Source organism: Melanostigma gelatinosum, assembly GCF_949748355.1.
Source record: "Melanostigma gelatinosum genome assembly, chromosome: 4".
Taxonomy (NCBI): domain Eukaryota; kingdom Metazoa; phylum Chordata; class Actinopteri; order Perciformes; family Zoarcidae; genus Melanostigma; species Melanostigma gelatinosum.
In genome coordinates, this window is record NC_136637.1 from 14,407,939 (window position 1) to 14,419,759 (window position 11,821).

Sequence of the window (11,821 nt, forward strand, 5' to 3'; positions counted from 1 at the left end):
ATGAAAAACATTTCATCCTTCACTCCGTAACAAGCACGACCAACAGAGACTCCCACCAGAATATGCCTTCCCCATCTGCATTTGATTCATCCACGCAGCGCAGCATCTTTAATTAAACTGCGAGTTGAAAGCTTCGCAAAGCATCCCAAACAGCTGAAGTACGTTTTGAACGTAAATACGTCCTGAGAGACTCCTGACGCTGCTCCAGCAACGACAGCTTTTTTTACTTCAAACACAGTCCAATAACCCCCACATCACAACAGAAAGGACTTTTTTTTCCAGGAGTTTCAGAGGATGATCAGAACGGGAGGCGTTCTATTCTTTGCACCTCAATCAGCAGTGGAAAATGTGCTCCCAACAATTGATTCCTTCGCCATTTCCTCACCCTTTAAATCGCCCCTCCCCCTCCTCCTCCTTCCCCGCCTCTTCATGTTGACAGCGTCAGTGTGTCTGTGTTGTGATACGTAAGCATGCTGCAGGTAAGTGTTCAATTGTGAATCCCAAAAACAGAAGTTCTACGAGATTGTGTGTCACACCAGCCATTTGTTTACTGATAACCGGTATTACTAAGCACTAGCTATATCATCAAAGAGTGACCCCCCCTCCCCTCCCTTCCATTCCCGCAGAAAATGACAAGCAAAATCCCCTCAAGGTAAAAGACGAGTTCCCAGGCTGAGCTGGAAAGGCATGTGTACAAAGGAGGTACCTTGTGTGTGTGTGTGTGTGTGTGTGTGTGTGTGTGTGTGTGTGTGTGTGTGTGTGTGTGTAATCTACATAAACAGCTTCATTCAAATGCCAGATGGAGGGTAGGAGACGAGAGGAAGAGAGCGAGACAGAAAAAATGAGAGAAAAGGTGTTGGGCAAGGTGGAACATGCAAAAGAAAAATATCTGAAAATAGGTTAACGACTGCTTGAATCATTTATTTATGCAGTATTATTGTGTGATTACAAGTGTGAAAAGTCCCCATCAGCAGTTCCCAGAAAACCATGGTGGATGGTGGATGTGCTCTGCAGTTGGTTTAGCTCCTAAAGGTGTTGCATTTGAAAGGTATGTTTGGTGTGGTATTTGTGGAAAAGGTACAAACCTTAGATTTAGTTAACATCAAGGGACAAGAGCTGAAAGAATTCAATGTTTATATTTCTGTTTAACTTTGTCAACCAAACCACAGCCTTCTCACTGACACTTTGAAAACCCTAACAAGTGCTCTATTATTATGGCTTTAATTTACTGACTGTAATTATTACATTTAGAAGAATAAACGCTCAGCATTTCAGGTTTGGTTCTTCAGATTTGTATGACCGCAGCGCAACCTGCATTATAAGGATACCATTTTAGCATCTTCATCAGCTGGTGTTGTCTGCTGGCTAACGATACAGATGATATAAGGGTGAGATATATATATATATATATATATATATATATATATATATATATATATATATATAAATATATATATAATTTTTCACACCTTCAAAGCCTCTTTCCTTCTGCTTTCTCTCTTCAATAGTTGGCCCAGAAAATCTAGTTTCACTAATCTGAGAACAAACACACAAGAGGCACAAATTCCTACCAACATGCACAAACACACAGATGGATGCATGAACCAAATTTGCCAAAACATTTACTTTAAAAAAGAAAAAGAAATGATATCCCGCTTTACCGCCAGAGTGGGTGAATAAATGTTCTGTATTATTTGACAGGAGACACTGATGTAGGGTGGGATGTAATGACTCAAACTTCAGTAGAAGACCAAGACTGAGAGGAAAGGGAAGAGAAATGCCAGACAATACAAGAACAGTAGAAATTAGAGCAGCAGAGTAAAGAGAAAGAAAGGAAACAGAAGAGAGAAAGACTGAGGAATAGCAACCAGAGTAATGTCACCAGAAAAGGGATTCTACTCTCTTTCCTCCACTTTGTAACTTCCATTAGTAACTTCTCACGAAAACTTTTGACATGCAGCACTCAGGGGCCGTGTCTCGGTGTCAGCCCAGCTGACTGGTATTAGCAGCCATGTTTTATTCATCAGCAGTCTAAGTTCATTCGCCGCCTCCCGACTGCATATACCAGGCAGCAGAGCGCAAGGTGAAAAACAGGATTACAGCAAATGTAAATAATAAAATGGAGGCATATGAAGATATTCTGTTAATCTGAGCTGGGGATTAATGCCATGATACCCTGTCAGACACGGCTGGGTTGGGGGGGGGGGGTAACAACAGCTAAACCCGACGACACAGGCACAAAGAGACACGCGAGAATGAGACACAGCTAAACACACACACACACACACACACACACGGCGGGGAATAGGATTGTAGTGTTGGTGGAGTTTAACTTTGAACGATAAGTGACTTTGCAGCAGAGCACACAAACAACACAAGGTAATCTGTCGAAAACAGACGAGCTAATTCTGACAGAAAAGACAAAAAGGAGTGGGGTGATGCGTACAGAAAGGGAGAGAATGGACAGAATAAAGACAGCAGGAGAGAAAGAAGAAGAATTTAACTTCTGAAGGGAAAGAGATGATTATCACTCAACCACATTTTCTCTTTAACAGAACAAAGTTTGTTTTCGGTTTATTGACTCCTCTAACAAACTACTAACTCACTTGTTCCCTCTCCGTCCACAATATGTTTCACCTCAAATAGGTTCTAACTGTCCAGTACTTTTCTGCATTGGTCATAAGGCCCGACGCAGTTATGTTCAGGGTCAGCCACGCTGTTCCTCAGGTGAGAGCAGAGGCCAGAAACTCATCTTTATTTTATTACATTTTTATCAACAAGACCTGGAATATCTGCAGTATGCAAAGATATGAAATACATTGGAAAAAAAAATATATATATATATATATATTTTTAAATGCTGTATTGTATTGTGCAAACCAAACATTGCCTACGGCTGCAGCTTCACATTAAAATAATTTAACTAAGTTGACTTTTATTATAAAGTAGTAACAGGAAATGCAATGCGTTGGTTAGTGAGCTTAACTTAAAAAAATGCATCCACAAAACAAGACAACTGCCATTTTGGGTATTTATTCGACAGCGTATCAGTTTGAAATGGAACAAGAACAAGGAGCCACAGGGAGCTGTTCGATAAAGACACAGTTCACTTCACACAGGAATTATTTGAGCTGGTAGCTGTGAGCTTCCTGTTAAAGTTGGCAGCAATCCAGTGTCCCAGCTAATGTCTAGGACATTAGAATATCACTTGGAGAAAATTGGAAATATTTCAAAGACACTTTTTGAACTGTTTTGAATGAGTTTAAACAATCATCCCTCAAGGTAACCATCCAGAACCTATGCCTTAAAAACACAACTTGACATTGACTTTCAGTTTCTTGACGCCATCCTGATTGAATTACTTGTTTCCCCAACAAACAACCCAGTAGTTGAATATAAAGTAAACTTTGTTCTGATAAATATGCCCTTATTTTGAATGAAGAGAGGAGAGATGAACAAAAAATGAAAAGAGAACAAAAAGACAATGTAAGAGTTTTTTGGGTTGTTTTGTGTATTTAACGCCCACAAAGACAAAATAAATGAGTCCTCTGGCCGAGGCAAGCTCACCATCTTTGCTTTCTCTGACACACACACACACACACACTTCTGACAGTGCAGATTCTCACCCACTGAGACACTCACTAATTGGATTAGAACTATGCAGATGGGAAGTGCAGTCTCACATTCTCTCTCTCTCTCTCACACACACACACACACACACACAGTAACTGCTTCCTCCTTGTAAGTTTGCAGCATTTCATACCCCTGCCCTTCATGTCAATACAGAGTCACTACACCCAAGCTCTGAAGAGAGAGAGCGAGAGAGGGGGTGACAAATGCAGAAAGAGGAAGCTAGAAAGGTAGCAAGAGGTAGAAAGTGGGCAAAAATTGGAGCAGAGAAAGAAAGAAAGAGAGCAAACGCCTCAGGCTAGCACTGACCTCAGCTAAAATTACCCTGCTGCTGTTTTGCACCGCAGCACCCAACACCTATTCAGCACACCACCAGGTATTGTTAGCTTGTAGGGCATGATACGCTGTCCGACAAAAGGTGCCCTGCCATATTTTGGGTTTGTCAACCGCCAGGCTTGCAATGTTGCACGCGTCTACTTGATTATGTTAAATATTCAATCTTCAAGGAACGCATAATGGTGTAGAGAGGACTGGCTAGCTGGCAGACTAACTCTTTAATATGTCAACAGAGGTACAGAGGAGACTAGCATCATGTAAAAAAAAATAATAAATAAATAAGCCTGACATTTGATGAATAAGAGCTTGTTGATTGGGACATTAATGTGAATGAAACACGACATAAATAAAGGCCCTAGTATATAGCTGATGAAATTAACCCAGTTTTACTTTTGGTACTTTAGTCCCTGCCCAACATGATATAATAATAGTCATAGCCAATACAGGCCGATTAAATTGGCTCTAACACACACACACACACACACACAGAGTCCCAGAACACAGCAGTGGGGTTTCTTCCTCTGAAGACCGGAGCACTGCAGCCAAATATACTCCTCAAACATATGCACACACATACATACTTGCGCACAACACTATGTCCTTAGTCCAATACAGAAAAGCAAATGATGGAGTGTGGTTTCCTCATGCGTTTGTGGTCGTTAATGGACGGAGGTGTGTATGTGCTTATCTGTATGTGTGTTTGATGGAGTTAGACACAGCAGAATAGAAATAAAACCTGTTCAGAAAGAGGTATCGAGTATAAATATGGTCAGCGTGTGTTGAACCCCATAGTTCAGCTCAGTGTGCGTGTGTTCACATATTTTTTCTTTGGAGTCTTTGCCACACAGACCTGCGACTGCACACTCACTCATTGTGAGAGTGCGTGTGTGTGTGTGTGTGTGTGTGTGTGTGTGTGTGTGTGTGTGTGTGTGTGTGTGTGTGTGCATGCGTGTGTGTGCAATAGATTACGCTATTGGTCTCTTTGACCTCATACTCCCATTAAAAGTCTGACCCCAGCTGTGCTACAGCGAGCAGTGTGTGTGCATGGGTGTGCGTGTGGGTGTGCGTGTGTGTGACAGCAGGTGACCAAAATATGTTTCTGTGAGCCTATCAGCACAATGCCTTTATGCCTGAAGCGCTTCTCTGCAGTCTCTTATTACAGTGTTGTGTGTGTGTGTGTGTAGGTGTGTCTATGAGTGGGTGAGTGCGAGAGAGAACGCCTGGCCCTCTCACACAAACACAGGGCAGTGGCGTGAAATGTGTTGTGATGTCTTCTCTATGGGAAGCGGGTCTCAGAATGCAGAGGAGATGCTCCACTTCTCAGACTCATTGTCCTGCTGACACACACACACACACACACACGCACACACACACACACAGCACTTTCTTCCCACCATTATGGTATTCTCTTTCCATGCCCTTGTTTTTTTACTGTTGTAAAACAGTAGGGTTTCATGGTTCATTGAGGGTTTAGGATTCAGAATTTGTTCCAATCCTACAGCTTGATGTGTTTTCTAGCACAGTGTGTTACTAAGGCTGAAACAAAGTCTTATTTCCAGTATGATTCCTCCTTTGGTGTTTAAGGTGTCATGCACACACAATTTATTGCTTGGTTTATCCAATCCACAGTCAAATTTCTCCAAAAGGAGACAATAAAGACTAATTGTATCTGATCTAAACACTCAATAATGTAAAGATATTCAATAAACAATGATATAAAACAAAGAAAAGCCATACATTTGTGAAGATGCAACCCACAAAAATGTGTCTTTCTTTACAGCGAGAAAGGAAGAACAATTGAAAGCTAACACGAGGTTCCGATATGAGATGATTTTACAGTGGCACTTTGGATTAGGCATGTTTAAACCCACTGGAAAAGCGATAAGGCCTGTTTTCTGTATATTCCACAGCCAACATATAGGTCATACAGAGCCGTGCAGAGGTGGAGGATTGCAGTGCATATGCACATACATGTGTGCAGGAGTGTTGTGTTCACCACAAAGAAAAGAACACCCCCCCCCCCCCAACCATCACCATCACTTTACCGTCTCCCAGGGCAACAAGAACAAAATCTACCAAGAGGCATGTTGAGGATGAAGGAGAGGAGGGGAGGAGAGGAGCAGGCAGAGGGAGAGTGAAAGAAAGGAGAGCTGAAGGCACAAAAGACAACCAAAGCTACCAAGACATATTCTAATATAGCTGCTAGAGGGAGAATGGTAAAGGGTTAATCCCTGCAGCAAGCGACCCGTGTGCGTGTGTGAACAGGGAACTAGATGTGTGATGAGACTACTGACAGGACCCAATGTCACGCTGACAAAGTGGTGTCATGCCATCTTCTTGTGCATTTGAAATTTCCCCAACAAGTACTCGAAGCAGTTTCAGCGCCGCATGGAGCACCATTCTACAACTGCATGGAGCGTTTCCTGCCTCCGATTTGTTTCGGGAACAAATTTCAGTGAGTTATAAATGCATCGTCTCAATCCAATACATTTTACGTGAGAACAGCTACAACATCAAGCGGCATTTTACCACAAGTTCAGCTCATTAATCTGCTCACAGTCAAGTGCAGAGTCTACAATCTTTAACTGGTCTCTAATTAGTGGAGATAAACATCAGGAGTTAGCCGGCACAAGAAAAGGTATACGATGATATATTTTTAAAACCATTTTCAAAATGATCAATGCATCACATTCAGATGTGTCATTGTTAAGGTAATATATCTAAACTTGTGACGATATATACTTTAGGTCTCATCATTAGATACATGACAGCTTTTCCATGATAGACATCATATTTATATATTCAATTTGGAAGTTAGAGGCAAAGACCAATGACAAAAAATTTGAGTGTCAAAGTCATCCAATAAGATGTAGGAAGGATGCTTAGTGGATGAACGCTGAATCGATGCCCCCCCCCCCGCATTATCCAAAATGCTCCTCTTCACGAGCTCTCCTCTACAGTGTCCTTTCCCTCTCAGTCAAATCTGTCCCATCTTCTGTCTCCACCTCAACCTCTTCCTCCTCTCCGCTGAGCTCTGCTGGTGATGCAGGGTTTTGGGGAGGGGGCACAGTGGCAGTGCTGGCATCTGCTGGAAGGGCCGGCACGCTGCCAGCCACTGAGCATCACTCCGGCAACCAGAGTCGCGCTGTTGGATTTATCTCCAACCAACCTGTCAGCTGATGCTCTTTGTGGGCATAAGACGAGTGGGCATAGCCACTTTTTTTTTTAATGGGGGGGGGGGGGGGGGGGGGGTCCCTTAGTGGGTGCTACAACGCCGGGGATGTGAGACAGCTTTAGAAGGAACCCAACTTCCAACGCAGGCTGATGGCTGAAGCACTCAAAGTATACGGAGCGGAGCGTAAGGTGGGTAGGAAGGAAGAGCGGGCAAGAGATGGCGGTAGCTAAAGAGAGTATAAAGGCACAGCAACAGGTAAAAAGTAGATAAAAAGGTCCAGACTGAGCAGGTGAAGAGGTTGAGGAAGAGACAAGAAAGCAGAACCACGTGTGAAGCTTACAGGATATGTAGCAAGAGGAGTGCGGCGAGACGACAGTGGCAGAGCACATTTCTGCCAAAGACAAAGTGGCTCAGTTAAAAGAGCAGTCTGTCACCTTGTGGCTTTAAGTACCATTTTCACATTCTCTTTGGGCAACTCTTCAACAGAAACAACAAAGTAAACCACACCTGCTGGAGGGAAGGAGAGCTCATTAAAATCTAATTCCCACCAATAAATGTCCAACAATCCCAATCAGTCTCTGCAGCGAATGAGACGTGCCTGTAAATGTCACGGCATTCATCCAGGAAACTCCCCAGATATTCAGCAGCCACCCTTCATGGTGGGCGTGTGGGATGAGAGCATCATGGGTTTGGCATGCTGGTCCCCAAGATAAGCAATAAATCAATTGGCCACTCGTATAACCATGCAAGCAATTAGTACCATGACAAATTCATAAGGGCCGATTACTCGGCTGGTTGTCCATGCAATTTCCTGAATGTGTCCAGTCAAACCACAATCCCGTACTGTGGGTCTTTTTCACAGGAGGACATAATACAATATCTAATTGCCCGATATCATAAATGCAATTCCGTGCTGGAAACTCAAATTACAATCTCTCCCCGTCTACAGAATCAGAGGCACCCTTGAGAACAGAAAAGCAGCCAATTTGTGATTGGCGACAGAACAGTATTTGCATTAGAGCATGATGGATTACTCAGCAGCGAGGTGTCATGACACATACCACTGCAATTTGATCATACTATTTCAGATATGACACAATCTGTGAAGCCATTATATAGCCAGAGCATTAGGAGACAGTATAGCAGGACTGGCATTATCTCTACAGTCACAGCAAGAGTAATAATATCGTGAAAGAGCCCCGCTCTGACCCGGTCGGGCCACAGCTCTCTTGTGTCAGAGGTTTCATGTAGAATAAAATAAGTACGAAATCAGTTAAATTCCTGTGCCCATGTGACCTGACCAATGATCCAGGATCAGCAGTTTCTGCACTGACGTCTGCAGAATAACAACTGTAAGGGAGATTCCAGAGGGGCCCAAAGCATAAATAATGTGCAGCTTATTCTCAGTATAACTTCATTCATTTCAAAGTTACATTATGTGGAGCTAATCAGGTATCTACAGCATATGCTTTTGTCCAGTTATGTACCAGCTCATATCAAATGAGCAGGATGCGTGAGCATCATCAAACAATGGTCTGGTGTCGAATGTGTCCCATATCTTTTGATACTTCACATAAAAACATTTGGGGGCCCTTTTGTAGCAAGCAATGGCAACATTAAGTTCATCTGCCAACGTAACAAGAGTCTGGGCTACTTACGACAGTTCTCCTCGTCGCTGCTGTCTGAACAATCATCATCATCGTCACATCTCCACAGGGTTGGGATGCAACGTCCGTTCTTGCACTGGAACTGCCCTGTTTCACACTCCGACGCCGTATTAGTTCCTGTGTGGTCATAAAACAAATAAAAAACAAGTTGTCAATCAATTATTTGGTCCATTAAGTGATCAGAATGTGAACATTGAATAAAAGTAGATGTCACATTAAGATTTTGAATAACATAAAATGTAATTAAGTCACTTTTAAAGAAAGTCTATGTAGAACCGTGGACACGTGGCGGGTTATTATAGACATTTAGAGAAAGGAGACAGTGAGAATGCTTCATCAAAACCAGCTGACTGTTTACATGGCTGTTTGTTTGTTGTTTGTGAGATGAACTGGAAAATTGTAACAATCTCCATTTTTAAAAATAGCCTCTAAAAGACGTACCGTTACTGCAATAGAGTAGATAATTAATTCTGTCCTGAGTATTGTGGATTGTAAAATGGTAAATAGCTAACATTGCTCTAAATCTTCTAACACCGGGTGTAGTCTTCCTCCATGATAATTGTTGTAGTGTTTTTCAAAAAAACTCAACATTCCTACAACATGATTTACACCTTTCCTGTTATAATATGCTTATGATGGACTTGCTAATATCGTATATGTATCAATAGGCTTTGTTGCGACCGCGAGCGCCTACCACCAGTGTCCTGCTGGCACTTCAACACAAAGATGCGTTTTAGGCAAATCTATTTAAGCGTTTATTTCATGTGTGAAGCGTGCAGCCCTCCCATCACCACATGCATCCTATGTCTCAGCAATAACACCAGCCTACTGCATTTAGACACGTGCTGGCGTTTTACGGATCTTTTCTTCCGCGTATTGTCGCCTCATGTCACCGGTGAACGCGATGTCCCCTGCGCGGGCACAAAGTGGCGACCCAGGTGCGAGCCACAGCATCATGACAGAAGTCTTTGGAAAGACACATTAGCGGCGCACTTTGGGAAGACGCGGACTACACGGAGAGACGATCCGCGTCTCAGCTGGCACAACGACCCCCCCCCCAAAAAAGCGTCGGCGTCCGCGATGTGATGCACATTCAACTCCTCGCGGAGGCAAGTGTCTTACCTTTAGCGCCGTGGAGCTCCATGAGTAACAAATGGAATAGCACGAGCTTCCCGACTTCTGTCCACATCTTTAGATCCTGGCGGGGTCTAGGGTTGTGTTCATGCAAAGTGAAAAGCCGCTGAAGGATCCCCAACCTCTCGCTCTCGCGCTGTGTTCCTCTCTCTGCCTCTGCTCCTGAGCGTGTGAATGTGTGCGATCAGAGCCAGGCTCTCCGCTTCCTCTCCCACTGCAATTTGAATCAGTGACGCGTGTGGGCGGGATTGCAGGATGTAAAGGGTTCTGACTCGTGTAGACCATGTCCAAATGACGTGCTCTTGCAGGATAAACTTTTCTTGTTTGCTGTCCAATCATGAGGCTCGTAGTTATTAAAAGTATAGTTTTATTCCATGTAAACAGACAATAGACAGAATCCTTATGCAGTAAAAGGAGCACCAAAACACGGACCTTCTACTGGCTATAACTAAAAAGTCTATATCTGCGGTCAGAAGCATTGTTGCTCCCCATCCTGCTCCATCAAAGCCTAACTTGCACTGAAAACCTACTTAAAGGAGTCAACTAAAAAGTATCCAATAGCAGGACAGACTAGAGCAGTGTTTCTCAACTGGTGGGTCACGACCCAAAAGTGGGTCGCGGACCCGTTTTTAGTGGGTCGCGGGCCTTTGCCTGACAAAAAAAAAGAAAGTTGTGATTTTATTTTGAAGGGCATTTTTTTTATGCAGCGGAATTATTCCGGCATTTACGGCACTTGTTCCATGGTGCAGGAAAAACACCGACCAATGTGTTGTGAATCACATCACGTGATGCAGCTCAGCCAATCGAATATGAGTATTCTGACAAGTTTCCTGACTTGAGTGAGATGTACACACACCGTGACACACAGGGGAGAGACGAGGATACAGAGAGCAGAGCAGGAATGTTGAGGTGTGGGTTGTGAAAGTCAAATCATAGGACGATCTCCAAAAGAGAGAAATGTCCAGAGAGACCAGAGTCATTAGACTCTGACTGGACAGACTCGTAGAGGTGAATTCTTCAAACACAAATTTCTCTTTTTGGAAGATGAGAAAAATATAATGTTGTGGATTTTTCACTTCACCCTGAATGGACTGAGTTTAAAGCTGCAGCGTAATTCAGTGAAAATATTTTTCATTACATAATTCATTTTTTAATCCAGCCATTATTTTACTTGAAATGAGAAGAACATGTATTCATGTGTTTCTAATCCATCCAGTTAAATTTGAAAAATGAGAATAATATTTGTTAAAATACAATTGATGTGTGCTTTCTTGATTTGATTTGACAGTTGTTTACTACACAGAGACGTTACTACTACTAGACGTCTTGAATATAGATATACCCAAATTATATATCTATATAAATTATATATCTATATATATAATTTGGGTGGTGGGTCCCGGCTTGTCATTAAGGGGTGATGGTTGGTCCCGCAGCCAGACCAGTTGAGAACCACTGGACTAGAGGAGCCTTTATCTTAATGGGGCAAAAAGCATACGTCAAAGCACATTTTGCAACATGACCTTAACTATGGTAAACATTTTGAAGGGCTTAACACACATTACTTTCGCAAGTAAGATACATAAAATACAAAAAACTGTTACCAGTATATAATGGCTCTTGCAGTCGTGTTTGCAGACGTTGCAGAAGTCACCACGTAACGGTAAACAGAGGACGCTTCTCAAACTTGTTGTTTATAACGCCTGCCAAGGGCCTGCAAATCACATTGAAAACATTAGAAACAAATAAGTGTTATTATAAGACATATTTCAACCTGTTGGGGACATTTTTTTTAAGCCTGGAAATGAGGGGAAACAGCTGGCTTAGCCAACAACTATTTGTGTATATATATATATATATACACACACAAATAATCTTC

The 11,821-nt window shown here is 42.6% G+C and overlaps 1 protein-coding gene across 1 annotated transcript in view; it reads right to left on the bottom strand.

Moving 5' to 3' along the window:
- Positions 1-10,024, bottom strand: part of lrp8 (low density lipoprotein receptor-related protein 8, apolipoprotein e receptor) — a gene marked incomplete at its 3' end in the record, with an annotated part of 156,971 nt that extends 146,947 nt beyond the window's left edge. Inside the window, exons 1-2 of the mRNA XM_079267212.1 lie at positions 9,931-10,024; positions 8,800-8,925 (exon numbers count right to left, since the gene is read on the bottom strand). Of these exons, the coding sequence (XP_079123338.1) occupies positions 8,800-8,925; positions 9,931-9,997 (193 nt within the window). The 5' untranslated portion in view covers positions 9,998-10,024. The remainder of the gene's footprint in view (positions 1-8,799; positions 8,926-9,930) is intronic.
- Positions 10,025-11,821: the final 1,797 nt, after the last annotated feature.